The sequence below is a fragment of the Caenorhabditis elegans genome, chromosome I, assembly GCF_000002985.6.
Source record: "Caenorhabditis elegans chromosome I".
NCBI lineage: Eukaryota > Metazoa > Nematoda > Chromadorea > Rhabditida > Rhabditidae > Caenorhabditis > Caenorhabditis elegans.
This window is the reverse complement of record NC_003279.8, coordinates 6,611,955-6,628,189: the sequence shown is the minus strand read 5'-3', so window position 1 is coordinate 6,628,189 and position 16,235 is coordinate 6,611,955. Positions and strand designations below refer to the sequence as shown.

Below are 16,235 nucleotides of genomic sequence, written 5' to 3'. Positions count from 1 at the left end.
GAACTGGTTTCACTCTTAAATTTAGAGACTGGTTTGCTGAATAATTGAAATTTAAGCAGCATTTCATAGCATGTCTTTCCAAATTCAGTTTAGGTGCAGCTGTTGAATGATTAGTTGTAATTCTAAGTTAGTGAACATTTAATTACTTTTAACTTCAGTGTTTATATGTCAATCACTTCAGGCCAGTTAGTTGGATTTTGTGCAGGTGTTATTTGTTTCTTAAACTATTAACGTTATATTTCTTACTTGGCTCAAAATTAAAATCAACTTACAGAATGGATATCTCATTACCGGACAATGAGAGAAGTATAAGAACAGCATTTCACAAGAAAAAGGAAGAATTGATTAATGAAAAAAGAATGTTCATGGTGAGTCAGGTTTTCGTAGAGATCATATCGAATCCTACCCGGAGACTACGGTGTTCTAAGGTTCAAGTGCCAACAAGTCATGTTTCTTGTATAAATGCGCTCATAATAATCTAGCATGGTCAAATATCGTAGGTATTCAGTTTATAGATGTTTAGATTTTTCAAACTTCTTGCAGTCAAAATTTTGGTAAATTGGTAAATTGGTAAATTGGTAAATTAGAGTAATTTAGAGCATTCTTGCAAGTTTAAAGTTATTATTGGTCTAAAACCAATTTTAAAAAATTGTTTTGGTCTACATCCAAAATTAGAGTTTCAAAAACTGACTGTGGAACTCCACCTTTGGAAAAGTATTACTTTTGTTGCCAAAAAGTTGCAACTGACTACCAAGATGAAGATTTTGAATTTAAACAATCATAATTATGATTTAGGACTGTCCGAAATGTCTCATGATCTTCTTTGATATGATCATGTACCGTATGCATATGGCAATGCACATACCTCTACCATCTACTGACAAAATGTCCCTTGAGTCATCTGACACGTGGAAATGCTCGTTGTGCAAGAGAGAGTTCTCGGATCGACGAGAGTTTTATATTCACACAGTTAAATACTCACATTCTTTGATTCCACGTGGATTTTTCGTCCCTCCAGCCCTTCCTTACCATTTTGGTCTTCCCGATTTGGCGTCACTCTGTCAACCAAGTGATTTATTGAAAGAACTCGCTGAGTTGGTGAAAGCTAATGCCACAGATAAATAATGTGTTTTTGCGAATTGTAATATTTTCTAACTATAATTTTTTCATCGGATATATGTGATAAACGTTTTTAATTCCAAAAATTACAAAAATGGAAAATATGATTTGAATACCCGCTAAAATGCAAGGCAACTTCGCCCCATTGATACGCGAAGAGAGCGAGGAGGCAGCAGAGAATCGACTAGGTACTCTTTTTGTTTCTTTTGTTTTTACGATTTCCTTTTCGTGCTCCTCGCTTTATTTACAAGTCATTGAATGTTTTTAATAAATTAATTTCAGCGTTAAAAATGGTCAAGTCTCCAGGAGCATCCCCTGAACGCAAAAAGGTAAAAATTGACGTTTACCCAATGGTTGTGAAAGACCCACAAGCCCGTGAAATAAACGAGACTCTTCTTTTCGATTACACGACGGCGCTATCAAGCTTTGAAACTCCAACCGAGGTGAAATAATTTCCAAGTTTTAAAATCTAATTCGTTATTTTTTAGGAGCAACTTCTTGTCTCAGAAGGCGATGCATTCCGTCACCACCCAAATGAAGACGTGGAGCAGTATTTCAGAGCGAGTGCTCAATGGGGAGTTCCTGCTATTGCATGGAATATTGTACGACCAGCGTTTCTTTGGAAACTTGAGGTATGTTGCACTCATATTCAAAAAAATCAGAAAATATCGTTTTTTTTCTAGTTCTGTATCACTGAGTTTATGAATGTGGAAAAAAAGAAGAAAGAAGCTGCTGCAAATTCTGCCCAAGCAAATTCTGAAGTCGAGAAGATTGCCGAATCGCCTGTAAAGGAGAAACTGTCAATTTTGGGGCGTAAGTACAAATTTTTACAACACATTTCACGATAATTTTCCAAATTCAGACAAAGTAAACCTTATCAAAACGACACCAGTCGTATTCAGCACAGAAGAATCCATGGAATTCGTTCTCAGCAAGGCTAAATCATTTGATGGGTTTCCCTTCACATGGCAGAGACTCTGTGAACTACTTATAGAGCCCATGCGACACTATAACACGATTGATAAGTTCTTGAGAGCTGTTGACAAGGTTTGTTAGACATGGATTCAATTTGAAATATAATCGTATATTTCAGGTGATTAATGTCGTGACAACAATAAATGAAAATGGTGGACGCTCTTTTGGAGATTGGGATCTTCCAAACTCACAACAATTTCATTTGGAAAATACATTCTTTGGAGTTGTGGTGAGTTATAAACTAATTTTTCTCTTTTGAAACATCTTAATTTTGAATATTCTTAGGACGAAGTGGAAATGATGGAATTAGAGAAAGTGAAACACGATTTCCAATCATCGTCTTCTCCTAGTGAAGAACCTCTTGATATGAGTCAAAAATCGATGCCAGCTCCACGCGTGTCAACAGCATCTCCTGATCCACCATCATTTGTTCTACCAACTGCTCGATCTCCAATTAATACATCTCCGTCATCTTCTCCAAAGGCTTCATCACCTAAAGCTTCATCGCCAAAAGCAGCTTCCCCAGTTTCATCACCAAAATCGCCTGTAATCCAGGATCAAAGCCCGAAAAAAGAAGATGCTAAAGAAGGAGAAGGAGAAATTGTTCATGAAGAAGAAATGCCAGAGGAAACATTAGAAGTGGAAACAAAAAACGAAGTGAACAAAGAGGATGCGGACATGGAGATTGGTGCCGAATGATTTTTGGCCACTATAACTGAAAAATATTTCAAGATGTCTGATGTTTCTCAGCAATTTTTAACTCATTTCAAAAATATTCTCCCTGTCGAGATCTCTGTTTTGTTCTATCTTTCTCTAAAGTCCATATGTTCTTTTTTATCTAGGTTGTGAGCCTATTCCCATTTCATATTTCAGCAGCCTCCATTCAGGCCCGCTTGGGCAATGTATTATTTCCATATGAACCACGCGTTCAAAGAAATTCCCACAAAGATCGACTTCTAACTCCTCTTTTCAATATTCAATATTCTGTATAATTTATTTTTTATGTTCTGATGAAGTATACGTATCTCTGAAGAAAAAGTGCAAAAATAATCAATGTACAAGAAAATTTTGACAAGTGTGTCGCAGCCCTTATCTATTTGCTCTCAATGGTCAGAGACAGTGTGCCAACTATAGAGGCGCAGAGTAATCAACCAGCAAAAATGCATCGGCTTTTAGAAAATCTTAGCCACATTTTTTTGAAATGATATTTAATCTAATTAATAGTATTTTATCTCTAGTTATTATTCATTCAAACCTGTGCGACGGAAGTGTTGCGGAGACAAAGCTTTTTACAGATTTACTGAAAGGTTCTAATTGAATAACTAAAAACATTTGTAAATGTATTAAATTTAAGGATACAATCCATTGGAGAGGCCCGTTCAAAACTCATCTCAGCCATTAGAGGTTAAAATTAAGCTTTTTTTACAACAAATTTTGGATGTGGATGAGAAAAATCAAATTGTTTCAGTGAATGCGTGGCTCAGTTATGTAAGTCTTGGTTGAAGGCTCTCAGAGCATAAATAGCATTTGAGTACAAAATTATTTTATACGAACTTCAAACTGGAATCGTTTTGAATGCCTTTACAATTTTTGTAGACAACAATAAATGTCGACCACATTGCGGAACCCATCCGCATAAATGCACCTCCCTTTAAGTTCATAGTTATTAGCAAGAAAAACAAATAACTTTCAGACATGGTTTGATCATAAATTGCAATGGGAACCGAAGAAATACGGTGGAATTCAGGATATTCGATTTCCAGGAAGCTCAGATCATATTTGGAAACCTGATGTTTTATTATACAATAGGTATATTTTATATAGGTTTAGAATCTATGATGTCAAACGATACACATGATATTGAATTGATGAGAAAGAGATTCGAAAATAGCGTATTTTGAAAAAAAATTGAAAATAGTACCGTAGCTGTTTTTTAAGTTTTAAAACATCTTTATTACGGACAAAGATTTTTTCAAAAGCTTTGATAGATTAAAAGTAAACATTTACTATTATCATAAAACTGTGAGCCGAGGTAATCGTTGCCAAAGTGGCCTAGTTGTATGCAAGACTAATAGAGGAGTTACCGTAGTATTACCAACAAATATAGCCAAAAAGTGATCCATTTCAGTGCTGCTGAAGATTTTGACTCAACATTCAAATCAAACTTGCTCACATATCACACAGGAACTGTTGTATGGATTCCTCCTGGTGTATTAAAGTTTGTATGTCAACTCGACGTAACGTGGTTTCCATTCGATGATCAAGTTTGTGAAATGAAATTCGGTTCATGGACATTCCATGGTTACGCTATTGATCTACAAATTGATGATGACACTAATGGAAGTAAAATTTTTGACGTGTTTTAAATGACATACAATGTTCTATTTATATCCTCATTTCCAGCTCAATCAATGGATCTTTCAACATACCTGGTAAATGGAGAATGGCAGGTTATCAGTACAAACGCAAAACGTGTCGTCAGTTATTACAAATGCTGCCCAGAACCATATCCGACTGTTAATTATTATTTGCATATTCGAAGAAGAACCCTGTACTACGGTATGTTTGAAGTTCTATTTGATAAATTTTTGTATTTAAAAAAAAAGGAAAACTTTTCAAATAGTTCATGATATTTTTTATCTACTGTCAATTGGCAATTACTCAGTTTCGCCTATCACAAGATTTTTAATTGACCAAAATTTCTCTCTGAGTGAGTGATTTTAATTATGTTTCAATAAAACTCAAACAACCTAGGCTTTTAATATGCAAGTATATGAATTTATCAAAAATATCAAACTTTTCAACAAAAAATACATCTTGCCAAAACATTGGCAGAACATTTTAGAAATCTGTCCCCTGTTAAAATATAATCTTTTAAAACTGAATTTCTGAAAATTTGAACCGCTTTACAGACAAAAAAAGTTTTACTTTCTGAAAATCAGAGTAAATGAACATCAAACACAACTTGGCAAAAAATACAAAAGAAGTTTTGTATTTTTTCTGCGTTACAGTAACCAAGCATTATTCAGAATTAATTCAGAAAACCACCGAAAAACCTAATATTTATGAGTATATTTCAGGTTTTAACTTAATAATTCCATCTCTTCTCATTTCACTTATGGCAATTCTTGGATTCATGTTTCCACCAGACGCTGGAGAGAAAATAACTCTTGGTCAGTTTAAAACTCTTATCAATAACCCTTTTTTCAATCATTTTGATCATAAAATGTAAATCTTCAGAGGTTACAATCCTGTTGGCAATCGTGTTCTTCCTGAGTATGGTTTCCGAAATGACGCCGCCAACGTCGGAAGCAGTGCCATTAATTGGTCAGTAAATTTACGAGATGAGAATTTCGATTATGTGATGACTTCACTTGGTCTTTATTCTATGATTTGATTCCGATTCGAGTTTGGTTCAGGAAAAGAAAGGGGGAGACATCATTATCATTCAAATCATCAAGTAATCTGCAAGTGAGAAAGGGATAATGTGAGAGTGAAGATATATTAAATTAATCAAAACACAGTTTATGTCTGACTTATAGAAACTATCGTATTCCTGAATTTTAAAAATCAAACATATACCAAACTGTTAATAGAAAAAAGAGGTAGATACAAAAAAGTTCTTCTTTTCAAAATATTTTTGGAATTTTTTACTCATCGTTGAAAATTGGTAATTACGCCGTTTTTGCCTAACATAATTTCAGAAGTTGACCAAAAAATAATTTTACAGGCAAATTTGACGGAGCTTCTAAAACAATTGTAGAGTTCAGTTTGAGAAAAAAATTCGGGCTTGAAAAATCTTTGATCCCAGTTTTCTTGAGCAAACTTGAGCAAAAAGCCAGCGCTAAATCGCGAGTATAACGAATATAATATAAATTATTTCAGGAGTATTCTTCTCCTGCTGTATGCTCGTTGTTTCTGCTTCGGTTGTCTTCACCATTGTTGTCCTTAATTTACACTTCAGAAGTGCTGATAGTCACGAGATGAATCCTCTAGTACGTCGTGTACTTCTGGAATTCCTTCCTTGGCTTCTCTTTATGTCACGTCCTGGATACAAATTTGTGAAAGCTAATGTGATTGATAGCACTGACAAAATGCCGAAAAAGCCAAAAAATCCACTGGAGTTAGTTTTAACAGTTTTATTGAATTAAAAAGTGACAATTTTCAGCTGCAATCTTCCATCTAATCATGCTGGATATGAAGCACAAATTCTACTTCTTCATTCGGTTCATACAGAATTAAGAAGAGTTGTTGCTTTTTATAACAAGGAAGAACATGATGAAAGGATTCAAACGGATTGGAGATTCGCGGCGATGGTCGTCGATAGAGCGTGTCTTCTACTTTTCACCGTTTTTATTGTTATTTCAATATTGGCTATTATGATGTCAGCGCCTCATATTATTGCCTAATTTTGAATTCATAAACTGGCTAACAATTTAATAAACATCAAATAAAATAATAATGATCATGAACTGAAAGTTATAAGTGTGTGGTAACATGGAAAATGAGCATCAAACTGTAAGAATTCATTTTTGCAATGAAAGGATACTGTTGTTTTCCACGAGTAGTCTTTTTTTTCCTTTTTGTTCCGTCTCTTGAAAACATGTCTGTTAAACTTCTTTTAACGATAAAGTTACAAACAGTTTTTGAACAGAATATTAAGACATAATTGGACGCAAATTGTATCCCTAGGTGTCAAAAATTTTTGATTATGAATAAGCTTTTCGTTGTCAGGATTTTCAGAAAGTGTCAATTGCTCCAATTTTTTACAAATATCATTTTCTTTAGTAATTCCTGCTCATTTCAACTGTCACCATTTATTTAAAAATTGTCAAATAATAAAATAAAAATAACCAACAAATATACAGAAATTATGAAGATAAGAAGATCAATAGATGGCTATGGACCAGTTATTCACTGTTTTTCCATTTATTTTCCTTGTCCAACGTAAGCATTTCCAGCTGGAAGTGGAGCGGAATAAACGGCTGGCTGAGCTCCAACTCCGATCACGGCTCCTTGTGGTGGTGGTGGTGGAGCGATGGCTGCTGGGGCGAAGTATGGAGCAGCCATTGGACCAGCTGGGTATGGACTGTAAAATATCAATTTCACTCAATCTAGTACACTTAACAGGGAACTTACGCAGCTCCACATCCTCCTCCACAGGAAACTGGTGGTGGCATTGGAGGAGCAGCACATGGAGAAGCAGCGGCTCCACCACATCCTCCACCAAGTCCTCCAAGTCCTGGAAGACAGGCAAGAGAGCTTGAGACAAGAAGAGCGGCGATGGCGAGACGGGCAATCTAGGATTGAATGAATATAAATAAAAAAACTTGAGATTTTCAGAAACTAACCATTTTCTGTGTATAGAAAAGTGGGGAAGCTGTAAAAGCTGCAAGGGAGATGAAAGGAAAGATAGAAAGTAAAATGGCTCATTGGCATGCCAACCGTCGTCCTTTTTATACCGGATCAACACATCTCCGCCCACTTTTCCTCTTAGGTACAAAACCCGTTTCGGTAGAAGAGGAGGAGGAGACGATTATGAGATGGCTCCTCTTGCACGACGAAAACGATGGCTAAACAATTGTCGGGGTGGCAGAAACAGATTTAGGAAGAAGGAGAGAACGGGGGGAGAAGCCTTTTTTTGTTAAACGATGCAGTGATATGAGAGTTGACGGTGTGAATCTGATTATGAGTATTCTATGATAACGAATTATAGTAGTTGGCATGAGAATAAATAGCATTCAATAAGAAATAAAGCCAGTAGTAGTCTATTTCCTTTATTATAATGGAATCTGTCTTGAACCCCTACGACCCAATTCAAAATCAGTCTTGTGAGCAAGGTTAGTAGATGAGTTTACTTGTTTCACAATGAACACTTTTATTTTCCGCGTTTGACTCAAGAAACTCTAGGTAAAATCAATTTCTTTCAATATTCAAGTAAGAGGATCTTAAAGGTACCTCCAGTCAGAGTACCGCCAGTCGGGATAGTCGGATGCTTATCTCGAGTATGTAATTTCAAACATTCAAGCGGCGGAACTATTTTCCCCTGACTTAGTAAATGGTATATTTTTCAGAAACATTTATCGTTTTTTTTGCCGGATTGGTCCCAAATGGTAAGATACCACAAAATCGGTTTGAAGTTTTTTGCGAAAATCTGAAAATTGCTCGGAGAACGGTGTTTTGTTCAGAATTTTACAGATTTTAGGGTGTTTAGGAGTCGGTGTCGGCGAACATTCTGAAAGTGTTTTGAGAATTGTATATGTGGAGTATAGGTGTAAAATGATGACACATTTCTTAAAAGTAACCCATTGTGCCCTTGTTTCTGATTCTTTGATGTGGAGTATATGTATATGTATGACTTCTATATTTCTCTTCAATCAATTCGGAAGATCTAACATAAACTTACGACTATATGGAATTTTGCATCTATTCTGAACATTGAAGCTGTCTTGATAATACAATTATCATATATATTCCAATTTGCTTCAACTACTTACCATAAGATTTACGTAATCTACAAAAACAAACAAAGATACTTTGTTGACTTTGCGAGACTTTTGGCAATCTGAAATGGTGTGTGTCATCACTGTCTTCTTCGTTTTTTGTCCGAAATCTGCCATCCGGAACCATTTCTCTCTTACCGCGCGGATACAGTGATGACATAATACCGACGAATGAAACCATACATACAGCATAAAGCAAAAATGCAGTTTTTGGCAAAAAGATAATGTCCGAAAGTAAGAGGACGATGTATAAGCCGAAAAGTATTTGGATCACATGTAGCCGCTGCGGTTTCACTCTTTTTCGATGAAACAACTTGGCACAATTGAAAGCGAGATTATGTCTACGGAAGCAGATGACGTAAAGAAAGAGGATGGATTTACCAGTGTTTCACTTTTTTCTACAATACATCTTGTTTGCAAGTAAAGGGGCAGAATAAAAATTGTAAAAATGTATTTTAAACAGTTGTAAAACTCAAACAAATGGAAGAGAGTTTTCGCTTGAAAATGAACTTTAGAAACACGGCTCAACTCGTATGCCATCCGCTTATCTATTTAAAGCTCACTTGAGCTTAATAGATATGTATTTCAATGCTAAATAGCTATGTATTTCAATATCTATTTTCTACAATGAATCTTCGACTGTCTCGATTGCTTTCAATTGTTGAATTGTGAAATGTTACCTTTTTGGTTTTATTCAGACGGTGCTGTCATCGCGGTGATATCAATTGAGACAACTGTCGTGTACTTTTACATTGTTTAAATAAAAACAACTATCGTAGTTTTGCAACTTTGAAAACTTGTAATAAAATAAATTTGAATCGATTTTGCCACGAGAAAATGTTATGGCAACAAATTTTACATTTTCCTGGCGTCAAGAATCATTTAAAAAAGAGCATTTCAGTAAACTGCGAGGAAACAATAATAATGAAGATGAAATAAATTAGAATGACGAAATCAAAAACAATAATGAAAACTTTATTTTAAAAAACGAGATTCGATAAGTAAAAAGTATTTAAAAAGTTATCATTACGTCATTTCTTAATTCGAATTTCAAGCTTTCTCGGCATCTTTTCTTCCATTTATTGTGTCCCCGAGTTTATCACCAGCTACAAAGCGATCAATATCAGTGTTTCGAAGGAATTCAATCAAACTAAAGTCATCCTGGAAATCACTGTTCCTGAAAATAAAAAGTATCATAATTAAGTTAATGAAACGTCTGAAAGTTCTTACATCATATCCAAGCTCATCAAAAAATGAACTCCCGTATTTCTTTCAACTCCGAACATTTTTGTATCTGATACAATGTGCCCGATTCCATCCTCATACAATAAAAGAACAATAACAAATCCGATAGTCAACGCAGTGAACAAAGCAAAAATGACAAGAGTTGAAATCAATACAGTAATATAAGTTTCAATTGAATCCACGTATTCCGTCAGACATCCTCTTGACCAATACAAACCTAATCTGAAATAAAATTTTATGTGTACAGGGGAGTACATGGAGAAATTCAGAAAATATTTATTTATTTATAAAGTGTAATTTTCATACTGTTTTGTAAAATAAAAACTCAATCAACTTACTCTGGCATGACAAAGTACTTGAGCATCAAATCCCATTTTCCAACTTCTGCATATTTCCGCACTTCTTGCGTTTCTTCAGATGTCAGATTACGTTGAGAACACCTAAATTTCACAGAGTACGCTAACCGTTTTCTTCATTGCCAATATAATTTTTATAGAAGAAATACTTTAAGTTTCTTATAATTCATCCATTTTCCGTCATTAATGTCATTGATTCTGCACAACACACTTTGTTTGGTAACAAAGCAATTGTGCAACTTTTAAAAAAAATAAACACAACCCCATCAAATTTTCGGCAGCACGACATCGGAATACTGTAGAAGTGATATTCGTAGATTGAGAATTCCCGAGTCACAGGAACTCGAATTGTTTTGTTGGTGAGCTTCAAATAAGATAATCCTTTATAAAATACTGATATTTTTCCGCCTGTTATAGTTGGAGTTTGTAGTTTTGAAAAAGGAGTTTTTGGATTTGAAAGGGTTAGAGAGTTGGGGTTGTAGGAGCACTGGAAAACCGGTCTAGAAACTTTTCTAAAACTCAGAGAACGATGTTTCATATGTTGAAAAGCTAACAAGCTGTTTCATTATTATTCGTAAAATAGTTTAAAATACTCTATTTGAAGCACGCGCCTTGTTGAGAAATGTATTTCATAGTACTTCTCCAGTAAATACTCCAAATGGTATGTGATAATGGACTTCATTCAATCCGTCACTCACCGGGTTTACATATGTCATTATATGACTTTTACTGTAGTCATCCGCTCCTTCAACTCCACAGCACTTCATTCTAGCTTGATATGTTCTCATTTCTGACATTGTTCCAGAAAATAGAGTTTTTTTGTGCAAACCTTCTTTCAAAAATGCTTCTTTATTGTCTTTCAAGATCACTGAAATTAAAACTTAATTGAAACTTATTAGAACAGTTCCATTATTTCAGAAGACTTTTTTTAATGTTTTCTGTTGTAGAATCATATTTGTTTTGTTTGGATTTAAATTATGTTGGCATTTAAATACTGAAAGAAGATTACCTGTATGAATCAAAGCTGTGATTAGGATAATTGAGAAAATAAAATTGATGCTTGTCGATATGACTACATATGTTGGATTACGACATTGATACACAGTAAACTGAATAACAATGAGACCAAAAACGATGAGGGCAATCCAAAATGCAAGATAATTCATTTCACAAATCCATGATAAATTTCCAATAATCGAGTCACTGTATAGTGGAAGCAATACAGACATTCGCAACAGAATCAACACAATCGCAATTACCAGCGCACTGAATATTTAGAATGTTCATTAAATATCTATTAAACAATTTACCACACAAATCTAACGAGTTCAAATGCTGCTCCAATGTACATTCCAAGTACCAATTGAGTTCTTTTTTTGGATAAATAGTTTGCCATATACTTCCATTGACCATGAATTAACATCTCATAAAGTGCAACAATACGGAAGACTGAGTACTATAATGATACAATTTTAATGCCGTTTTTTATAGACTGCATTAGTTTTTTGGTTATTTTTTGAGTTTAGACTTTAAAACTTATCAATTTATTAACACCGAATTCAAAACATCTTGAAAACATAAAATGAACTGTCCTGTACCATTTCTTCAAATGGCTCCGGTTCGGCATCTTCTGTTTTAACAATTTCTTCATCAGTTCCAGCGTGTCCTCTTCGGCGTCTTGAAAACATGTTGAACTTGAAAATAATCTTGAAACGTGTTTATCACTTTCTTTCCATCAAATTGCTCAATATTTCAAGTTCACGTGTATAATTAGTTTAATTTTTCATCTCAAATTGTTAAATTAAGTGCTAATTTGGCAAACATCTTTTTCTAAATCTTGCATTCATCCTCCCACTTCGTCAGTATCCCTAAATCTCTTGACTTCTTATTTCTCTGCATTTTCTCACTATTTGCCTTGATCCACCCAAGTTTTGAAAAGAGTATTCAATATGAAGAGAGCATCAGACACATGGGCTCCCTTCAGAGTGTAATGATGTCCTGGAATCGCCCCGTCCGTCGGGTAGGCCCTCTTCTTCTCATCACTGATTTTTCTTCTTCTTCTTCTTCTATTGGTATTGATTGATTTTTGTTTTGTTTGGATTGGTGAAATGAAGACGTCGTCATTTCTGACACTGATAACAGTGTCAGTGATATTTTTGGTCTTTCTGAGTACTCATGTTGATGCAAAAAAGAAGGATAAGAATTTGAAGGTAATTTGTTCAAAAGTGGAGATGTTGTTTGTTAATGGGGATTTTGTTTTTAAATACGGAAAATCTGAATCATCACAAAATAAAAACGAGTAAAGAATGAAGACTACCATATCTTAAAAAGGCGGTTATCCAATTTTAACTAAACCCTCCTATTTGAATTTCCTCCGAAATGCAAATTGCAAAACCAATAAGCGATTTGCTCCGCCCATATTCAAACCAATCAGATAAAATTTGAAGAGCTGATTAAAAAGTTGGCGTGCATTCTCATTTTAGAATAAAGTCAAACAGGGAGATTGACTAAAAGTTATTGAAAAAATACGTGCGCAAAAGTTGGAATTTTCATTCTTTCCTGATTTTTGTTACTAATCTTTTTTACTACTAGGTGACCGTAGCCGACGACGTTGCACCACCAGCCCCTGCTAAAAAATCAAAGAAATCAGCAGTCAAAGAAGCACCAGCACCACCACCAAAAGCATTATCTTCAAAGCACAAGGATGATGATAATTCAATTGACGATGTAGATGAGGATAGAATTGATGAGATCCTTCGTGACGCATCCAAGAATTTGGTGATTTTCTTGTGTAAGCTTTTGTAAATTGTTTTCGAAATTTGAACTGATCTTTTAAAATTATTTAAAATTGATTAAAGTCTTACACTAGGTACAAATGTGAAATTTTTGTGTTATCTTTAATTGAGTTATGATATTCATAAGTATGTTGCTGTCGTACAGATGTACTGACCTTATACAGCCTTACAATTAGAGAAAAAACCAGAAATTTTCATTCTTGAGCTTGATGAAAAAAGTCAGATTTCAAAAACAAAATAAAATTATCAAAAAAATTTCAGAGAGCTTTTAAACAAGGTTCCTCTGTCGATAATTTTTTGGAGGAACCTAGTATTATTTCAAAAGTCATTGATTTCAAGGGGTATCCAAACTTGGGCTCAAAAAGTTATTTTTCTGACATCTGAAATGTGTTTTGCAAAAATATATAATATACATACATGTATAAGTTTTATGGCAAACTTTTTGCTTTTGTTAAACTTTTTGTTCATTTTGTTTGTTCGAGCCAGAATAAAAAATTGTTTCGTTATTTTATTGTGGGAAGATAGAGAAACACAGAGTTAATTGCCTTGATTAGATGGTCCGAATCCAGCTTCTCTCTTTCCATAATATCCATATCCTCCGTACCCATATGATCCACCATAATATCCATTGTATGCTCCGAGACCATATCCTCCATAGTATGATGGGTAATATGAAGAGTATCCATAGTATTGAGCAGTTGTTTCTTGAACAATTGAGCACATGGCAAGTGCCAAGACACAGAGAAGGCTGGAAATTGATTGCATTAAAAATTATCAAATTATTGAAAAACTTACAATTTAGCGTTCATGTTTAAATTGGTAAGAAGAATGGGTGAGTTCTTGATTTGAACAGAGGGACAGGCCTTTTTATACTACCGCCAAACTATTTGCTCAAGTTTTTCTTTCTTTGCACAACCATTCCTTTGGTGGAAGTGTCAAAGTTGGTCGACTTACTGATCAAGCATCAATCTACATTCAGATTATTGTAGATTATCCAATGACGCTTTGGAAAGAAACGTTTGCATCGAAAATTAATAACACTTTGAAGTTTTAAATTACTAATCAAACAAGAAATCAAGCTGACAAGAAAAAATTGGGAATTATTGTAACACCTACTGTAAACTTTTTACTGTGTGTGAATAATTAATCATGTCAAAACTCTTAATATTACATTAAAGATTCATACAGTTGTTTGAAAATTAAAAAAATATATATAGAGAAATATTATCGGGTTGAAAAAAAATTCGGAAGTTTGAAAAAAACCACCAAAGTTACAAAAAAATCTATAAGAATTTTTCAGCAAGCTACAGCTCTAATTTTTTGAAATAACTTTTGAATTAATAAAGTATTGTTCCAACTTTCACATGTATTTTTATCTATAAAATTAAGTTATTGTTCTTTGATTACTCCAAACGCATAATTACAGACGACGGAAAAGTACCTTGCCCAACATGTACCGAAGCTTTATCCGAAGTCGAGGAGATCGACGATGATATTGAAGCAACTGGATACGTACAAGTTGTAAAAACAAATGACAGATCTGTGGCTAGAGAATTAGGAATTAATGTATTCCCATCATTAGTTTACTATAGAAGAAAGAATCCAATTTTGTATGACGGTGAGTAAATTAGAAGTTCTCGCAATGAAGAAAATTCAAATTTCAGGAGACTTCAAAGACTCTGAAACTCTCCTCCGTTGGCTCCGTGCTCACGAAGAAGTTGCCACGTGGGATTTGACAGATGATACTTTTGAATCAAGAACTGATTCTCATTCTCCAGACGAGGGATCTATTGATTGGTTTGTAATGTTTTATGATGCTGATGAAGGAAATAGCAATGCATTTGTTCCACTTTGGGAAACAGTTGCACACAAGTAAGTTTTTTCTTTTTTATTATTTTAAATTTACTAATATCAAAAGTTGCATAGAATAGATTCAGCAGTGGCTCGTATATATTCCAAAGTTTTGGTAAATTGCCAAATTTTCCAAAAAATGTGGGATTTTTGACAACATATTTACCTATTCTTAATACTTGACTCTCTACTTTAGACGGTTGCTTTAAGTTAATTCAAAGCCTGTCCAAGATCAGACCAGCGGTATCCCTACAAAAAACGATTCTGGGAAAAAAACACAATTAGGTTTTTTTCTAGGGAAAATAATGAGCATAAAAGCCAAAAGTACTTAAATCTCCATTTGCAGACTTCGAGGCCTTGTTAATGTTGGTAAAATCGAAATTTCGGTCAATGATGATGTAACTGAAAGATTCCATATTGAGGAACGAGATTGCCCTGTTTTCTTGTTGTAAGTGAATACTTTCGACCTATCAGGCTTCAACGAATAGTTAAGGTTTCACCGCGGAAAGATGTATCGTTACAAGGAATCTGCTAAAGATGCCAGAAGTCTCACTAATTTTGCTTTGCATAAATACAAAGAGCAGAGAGGACACAGGTAATATATTGTATTCTTGATTTTTTATTAATAGATTTTGTTTCGGTTTTTAGGGTTCCTGAACCACCAACTGCAATTGAACAAGTCTACGAGTTCGCAAAAGAAAAAATTATGGATATTATGGTGGGTTATGTTCTATTTTATATGAACTTTTCGAGTTTATATTAACTTTTATCAACAAATATTATTTATAGGACGATAATCAGACACTTTCGGTTCTCGGAGTCGGTGGACTTATCGTAATTGTAGCCGTCACATTGATCATCAAGGCCTATAGAATTCGTGCTGAAAACAAGAACAAAGTAGCATAAGATTCTCATAATCACATCCATCACCTTCCATACTGCCATGATTTAATATCAGCTTGCCTATTATTGTCCTTTTTTCAAATTCCAGAATCTCTATTTTAGGCTTATTCTTTTTTCAAATTTCGGTTATACTTTTTTCTATTGTATGCACCCCCTTGTCCACGTGGTTTTTCCTCAAGTATTGTTTCCTGTCTTTTTTGTATTCTTTTATTCTTCATTTTGCCGGTGCAATTTTTTGAACAACATCTTTTTTCTATTTCTCATGTTTGTTTTGAAAAAAAAACCAAAAGAAGGCGAAGACGATAATTTTCGAAATTCGACATTGAGGTTCAAACGGGACATGCAAATCAATGAGAAGGGGAGACACCTACCGCACAGTTTTTTTTAGATTTCGAGAGTACGGTTTTTACAAAATTATATTACTTTTTTTAAACCAATTTTTAAAAATTTATTTCTCAATCATGTTTCAATTTATCGCGTTGTGTTTC

The 16,235-nt window shown here is 34.3% G+C and overlaps 6 protein-coding genes and 2 non-coding genes across 8 annotated transcripts; 5 read left to right on the top strand and 3 right to left on the bottom strand.

Moving 5' to 3' along the window:
* The first annotated feature begins 272 nt into the window (after nucleotides 1-272).
* On the top strand, nucleotides 273-1,145 carry D2092.10 (C2H2-type domain-containing protein). Its single transcript, NM_001037884.2, has 2 exons — nucleotides 273-368; nucleotides 796-1,145. The coding sequence occupies exons 1-2, from the start codon at nucleotides 276-278 to the stop codon at nucleotides 1,123-1,125; spliced, it is 423 nt and encodes a 140-aa protein (NP_001032973.1). The 5' UTR covers nucleotides 273-275; the 3' UTR covers nucleotides 1,126-1,145.
* A 256-nt stretch (nucleotides 1,146-1,401) lies between these two features.
* On the top strand, nucleotides 1,402-3,124 carry ppfr-2 (Protein Phosphatase Four Regulatory subunit). Its single transcript, NM_059506.7, has 6 exons — nucleotides 1,402-1,562; nucleotides 1,608-1,751; nucleotides 1,803-1,932; nucleotides 1,982-2,166; nucleotides 2,213-2,323; nucleotides 2,380-3,124. The coding sequence occupies exons 1-6, from the start codon at nucleotides 1,410-1,412 to the stop codon at nucleotides 2,791-2,793; spliced, it is 1,137 nt and encodes a 378-aa protein (NP_491907.1). The 5' UTR covers nucleotides 1,402-1,409; the 3' UTR covers nucleotides 2,794-3,124.
* On the top strand, nucleotides 1,853-1,873 carry 21ur-13226. The gene has a single exon (NR_050209.1).
* A 147-nt stretch (nucleotides 3,125-3,271) lies between the features above and the next one.
* On the top strand, nucleotides 3,272-6,566 carry acr-11 (AcetylCholine Receptor). Its single transcript, NM_059505.2, has 9 exons — nucleotides 3,272-3,401; nucleotides 3,449-3,582; nucleotides 3,788-3,903; nucleotides 4,223-4,437; nucleotides 4,498-4,653; nucleotides 5,175-5,267; nucleotides 5,335-5,421; nucleotides 5,980-6,217; nucleotides 6,263-6,566. Exons 1-9 carry the CDS (start codon nucleotides 3,296-3,298, stop codon nucleotides 6,501-6,503), a joined length of 1,386 nt encoding a protein of 461 aa, NP_491906.1. The 5' UTR covers nucleotides 3,272-3,295; the 3' UTR covers nucleotides 6,504-6,566.
* Nucleotides 6,567-6,894: 328 nt separating this feature from the next.
* On the bottom strand, nucleotides 6,895-7,525 carry D2092.8 (Translation initiation factor IF-2). The gene is made up of 3 exons (NM_059504.8): nucleotides 7,446-7,525; nucleotides 7,234-7,394; nucleotides 6,895-7,183 (listed from the first exon to the last, which is right to left on the bottom strand). Exons 1-3 carry the CDS (start codon nucleotides 7,446-7,448, stop codon nucleotides 7,024-7,026), a joined length of 324 nt encoding a protein of 107 aa, NP_491905.1. The 5' UTR covers nucleotides 7,449-7,525; the 3' UTR covers nucleotides 6,895-7,023.
* A 2,104-nt stretch (nucleotides 7,526-9,629) lies between these two features.
* Nucleotides 9,630-11,886, bottom strand: tsp-19 (TetraSPanin family; the record flags this gene model as incomplete). Its single annotated transcript, NM_001374906.1, has 8 exons — nucleotides 9,630-9,774; nucleotides 9,828-10,064; nucleotides 10,181-10,282; nucleotides 10,456-10,562; nucleotides 10,897-11,066; nucleotides 11,208-11,464; nucleotides 11,509-11,654; nucleotides 11,797-11,886. 8 exons carry the CDS (start codon nucleotides 11,884-11,886, stop codon nucleotides 9,648-9,650), a joined length of 1,236 nt encoding a protein of 411 aa, NP_001361987.1. The 3' UTR covers nucleotides 9,630-9,647.
* Nucleotides 11,887-12,199: 313 nt separating this feature from the next.
* Nucleotides 12,200-16,002, top strand: D2092.4 (Thioredoxin domain-containing protein). Its single transcript, NM_059502.8, has 8 exons — nucleotides 12,200-12,408; nucleotides 12,791-12,989; nucleotides 14,420-14,611; nucleotides 14,658-14,865; nucleotides 15,191-15,292; nucleotides 15,338-15,439; nucleotides 15,493-15,562; nucleotides 15,634-16,002. Exons 1-8 carry the CDS (start codon nucleotides 12,307-12,309, stop codon nucleotides 15,748-15,750), a joined length of 1,092 nt encoding a protein of 363 aa, NP_491903.2. The 5' UTR covers nucleotides 12,200-12,306; the 3' UTR covers nucleotides 15,751-16,002.
* Nucleotides 12,599-12,676, bottom strand: D2092.12. The gene has a single exon (NR_050208.1). It is a non-coding gene; the product is annotated as an Unclassified non-coding RNA D2092.12 (non-coding RNA).
* Nucleotides 16,003-16,235: the final 233 nt, after the last annotated feature.

Bases quoted from the DNA above. Each gene is read 5' to 3' on its own strand.
- D2092.10 (NM_001037884.2), top strand. From the start codon at position 276: ATGGATATCTCATTACCGGACAATGAGAGAAGTATAAGAACAGCATTT. The intron at 369-795 runs GTGAGTCAGGTT...ATTATGATTTAG, and splicing joins ATGAAAAAAGAATGTTCATG to GACTGTCCGAAATGTCTCAT.
- ppfr-2 (NM_059506.7), top strand. From the start codon at position 1,410: ATGGTCAAGTCTCCAGGAGCATCCCCTGAACGCAAAAAGGTAAAAATT. The intron at 1,752-1,802 runs GTATGTTGCACT...TTTTTTTTCTAG, and splicing joins CGTTTCTTTGGAAACTTGAG to TTCTGTATCACTGAGTTTAT. The intron at 1,933-1,981 runs GTAAGTACAAAT...TTCCAAATTCAG, and splicing joins GAAACTGTCAATTTTGGGGC to ACAAAGTAAACCTTATCAAA.
- acr-11 (NM_059505.2), top strand. From the start codon at position 3,296: ATGATATTTAATCTAATTAATAGTATTTTATCTCTAGTTATTATTCAT. The intron at 5,268-5,334 runs GTCAGTTTAAAA...GTAAATCTTCAG, and splicing joins TGGAGAGAAAATAACTCTTG to AGGTTACAATCCTGTTGGCA. The intron at 6,218-6,262 runs GTTAGTTTTAAC...GACAATTTTCAG, and splicing joins AAGCCAAAAAATCCACTGGA to CTGCAATCTTCCATCTAATC.
- D2092.8 (NM_059504.8), bottom strand. The intron at 7,184-7,233 runs GTAAGTTCCCTG...GATATTTTACAG, and splicing joins GGAGGAGGATGTGGAGCTGC to TCCATACCCAGCTGGTCCAA.
- D2092.4 (NM_059502.8), top strand. From the start codon at position 12,307: ATGAAGACGTCGTCATTTCTGACACTGATAACAGTGTCAGTGATATTT. The intron at 14,612-14,657 runs GTGAGTAAATTA...TTCAAATTTCAG, and splicing joins GAATCCAATTTTGTATGACG to GAGACTTCAAAGACTCTGAA. The intron at 15,563-15,633 runs GTGGGTTATGTT...TATTATTTATAG, and splicing joins AAAAAATTATGGATATTATG to GACGATAATCAGACACTTTC.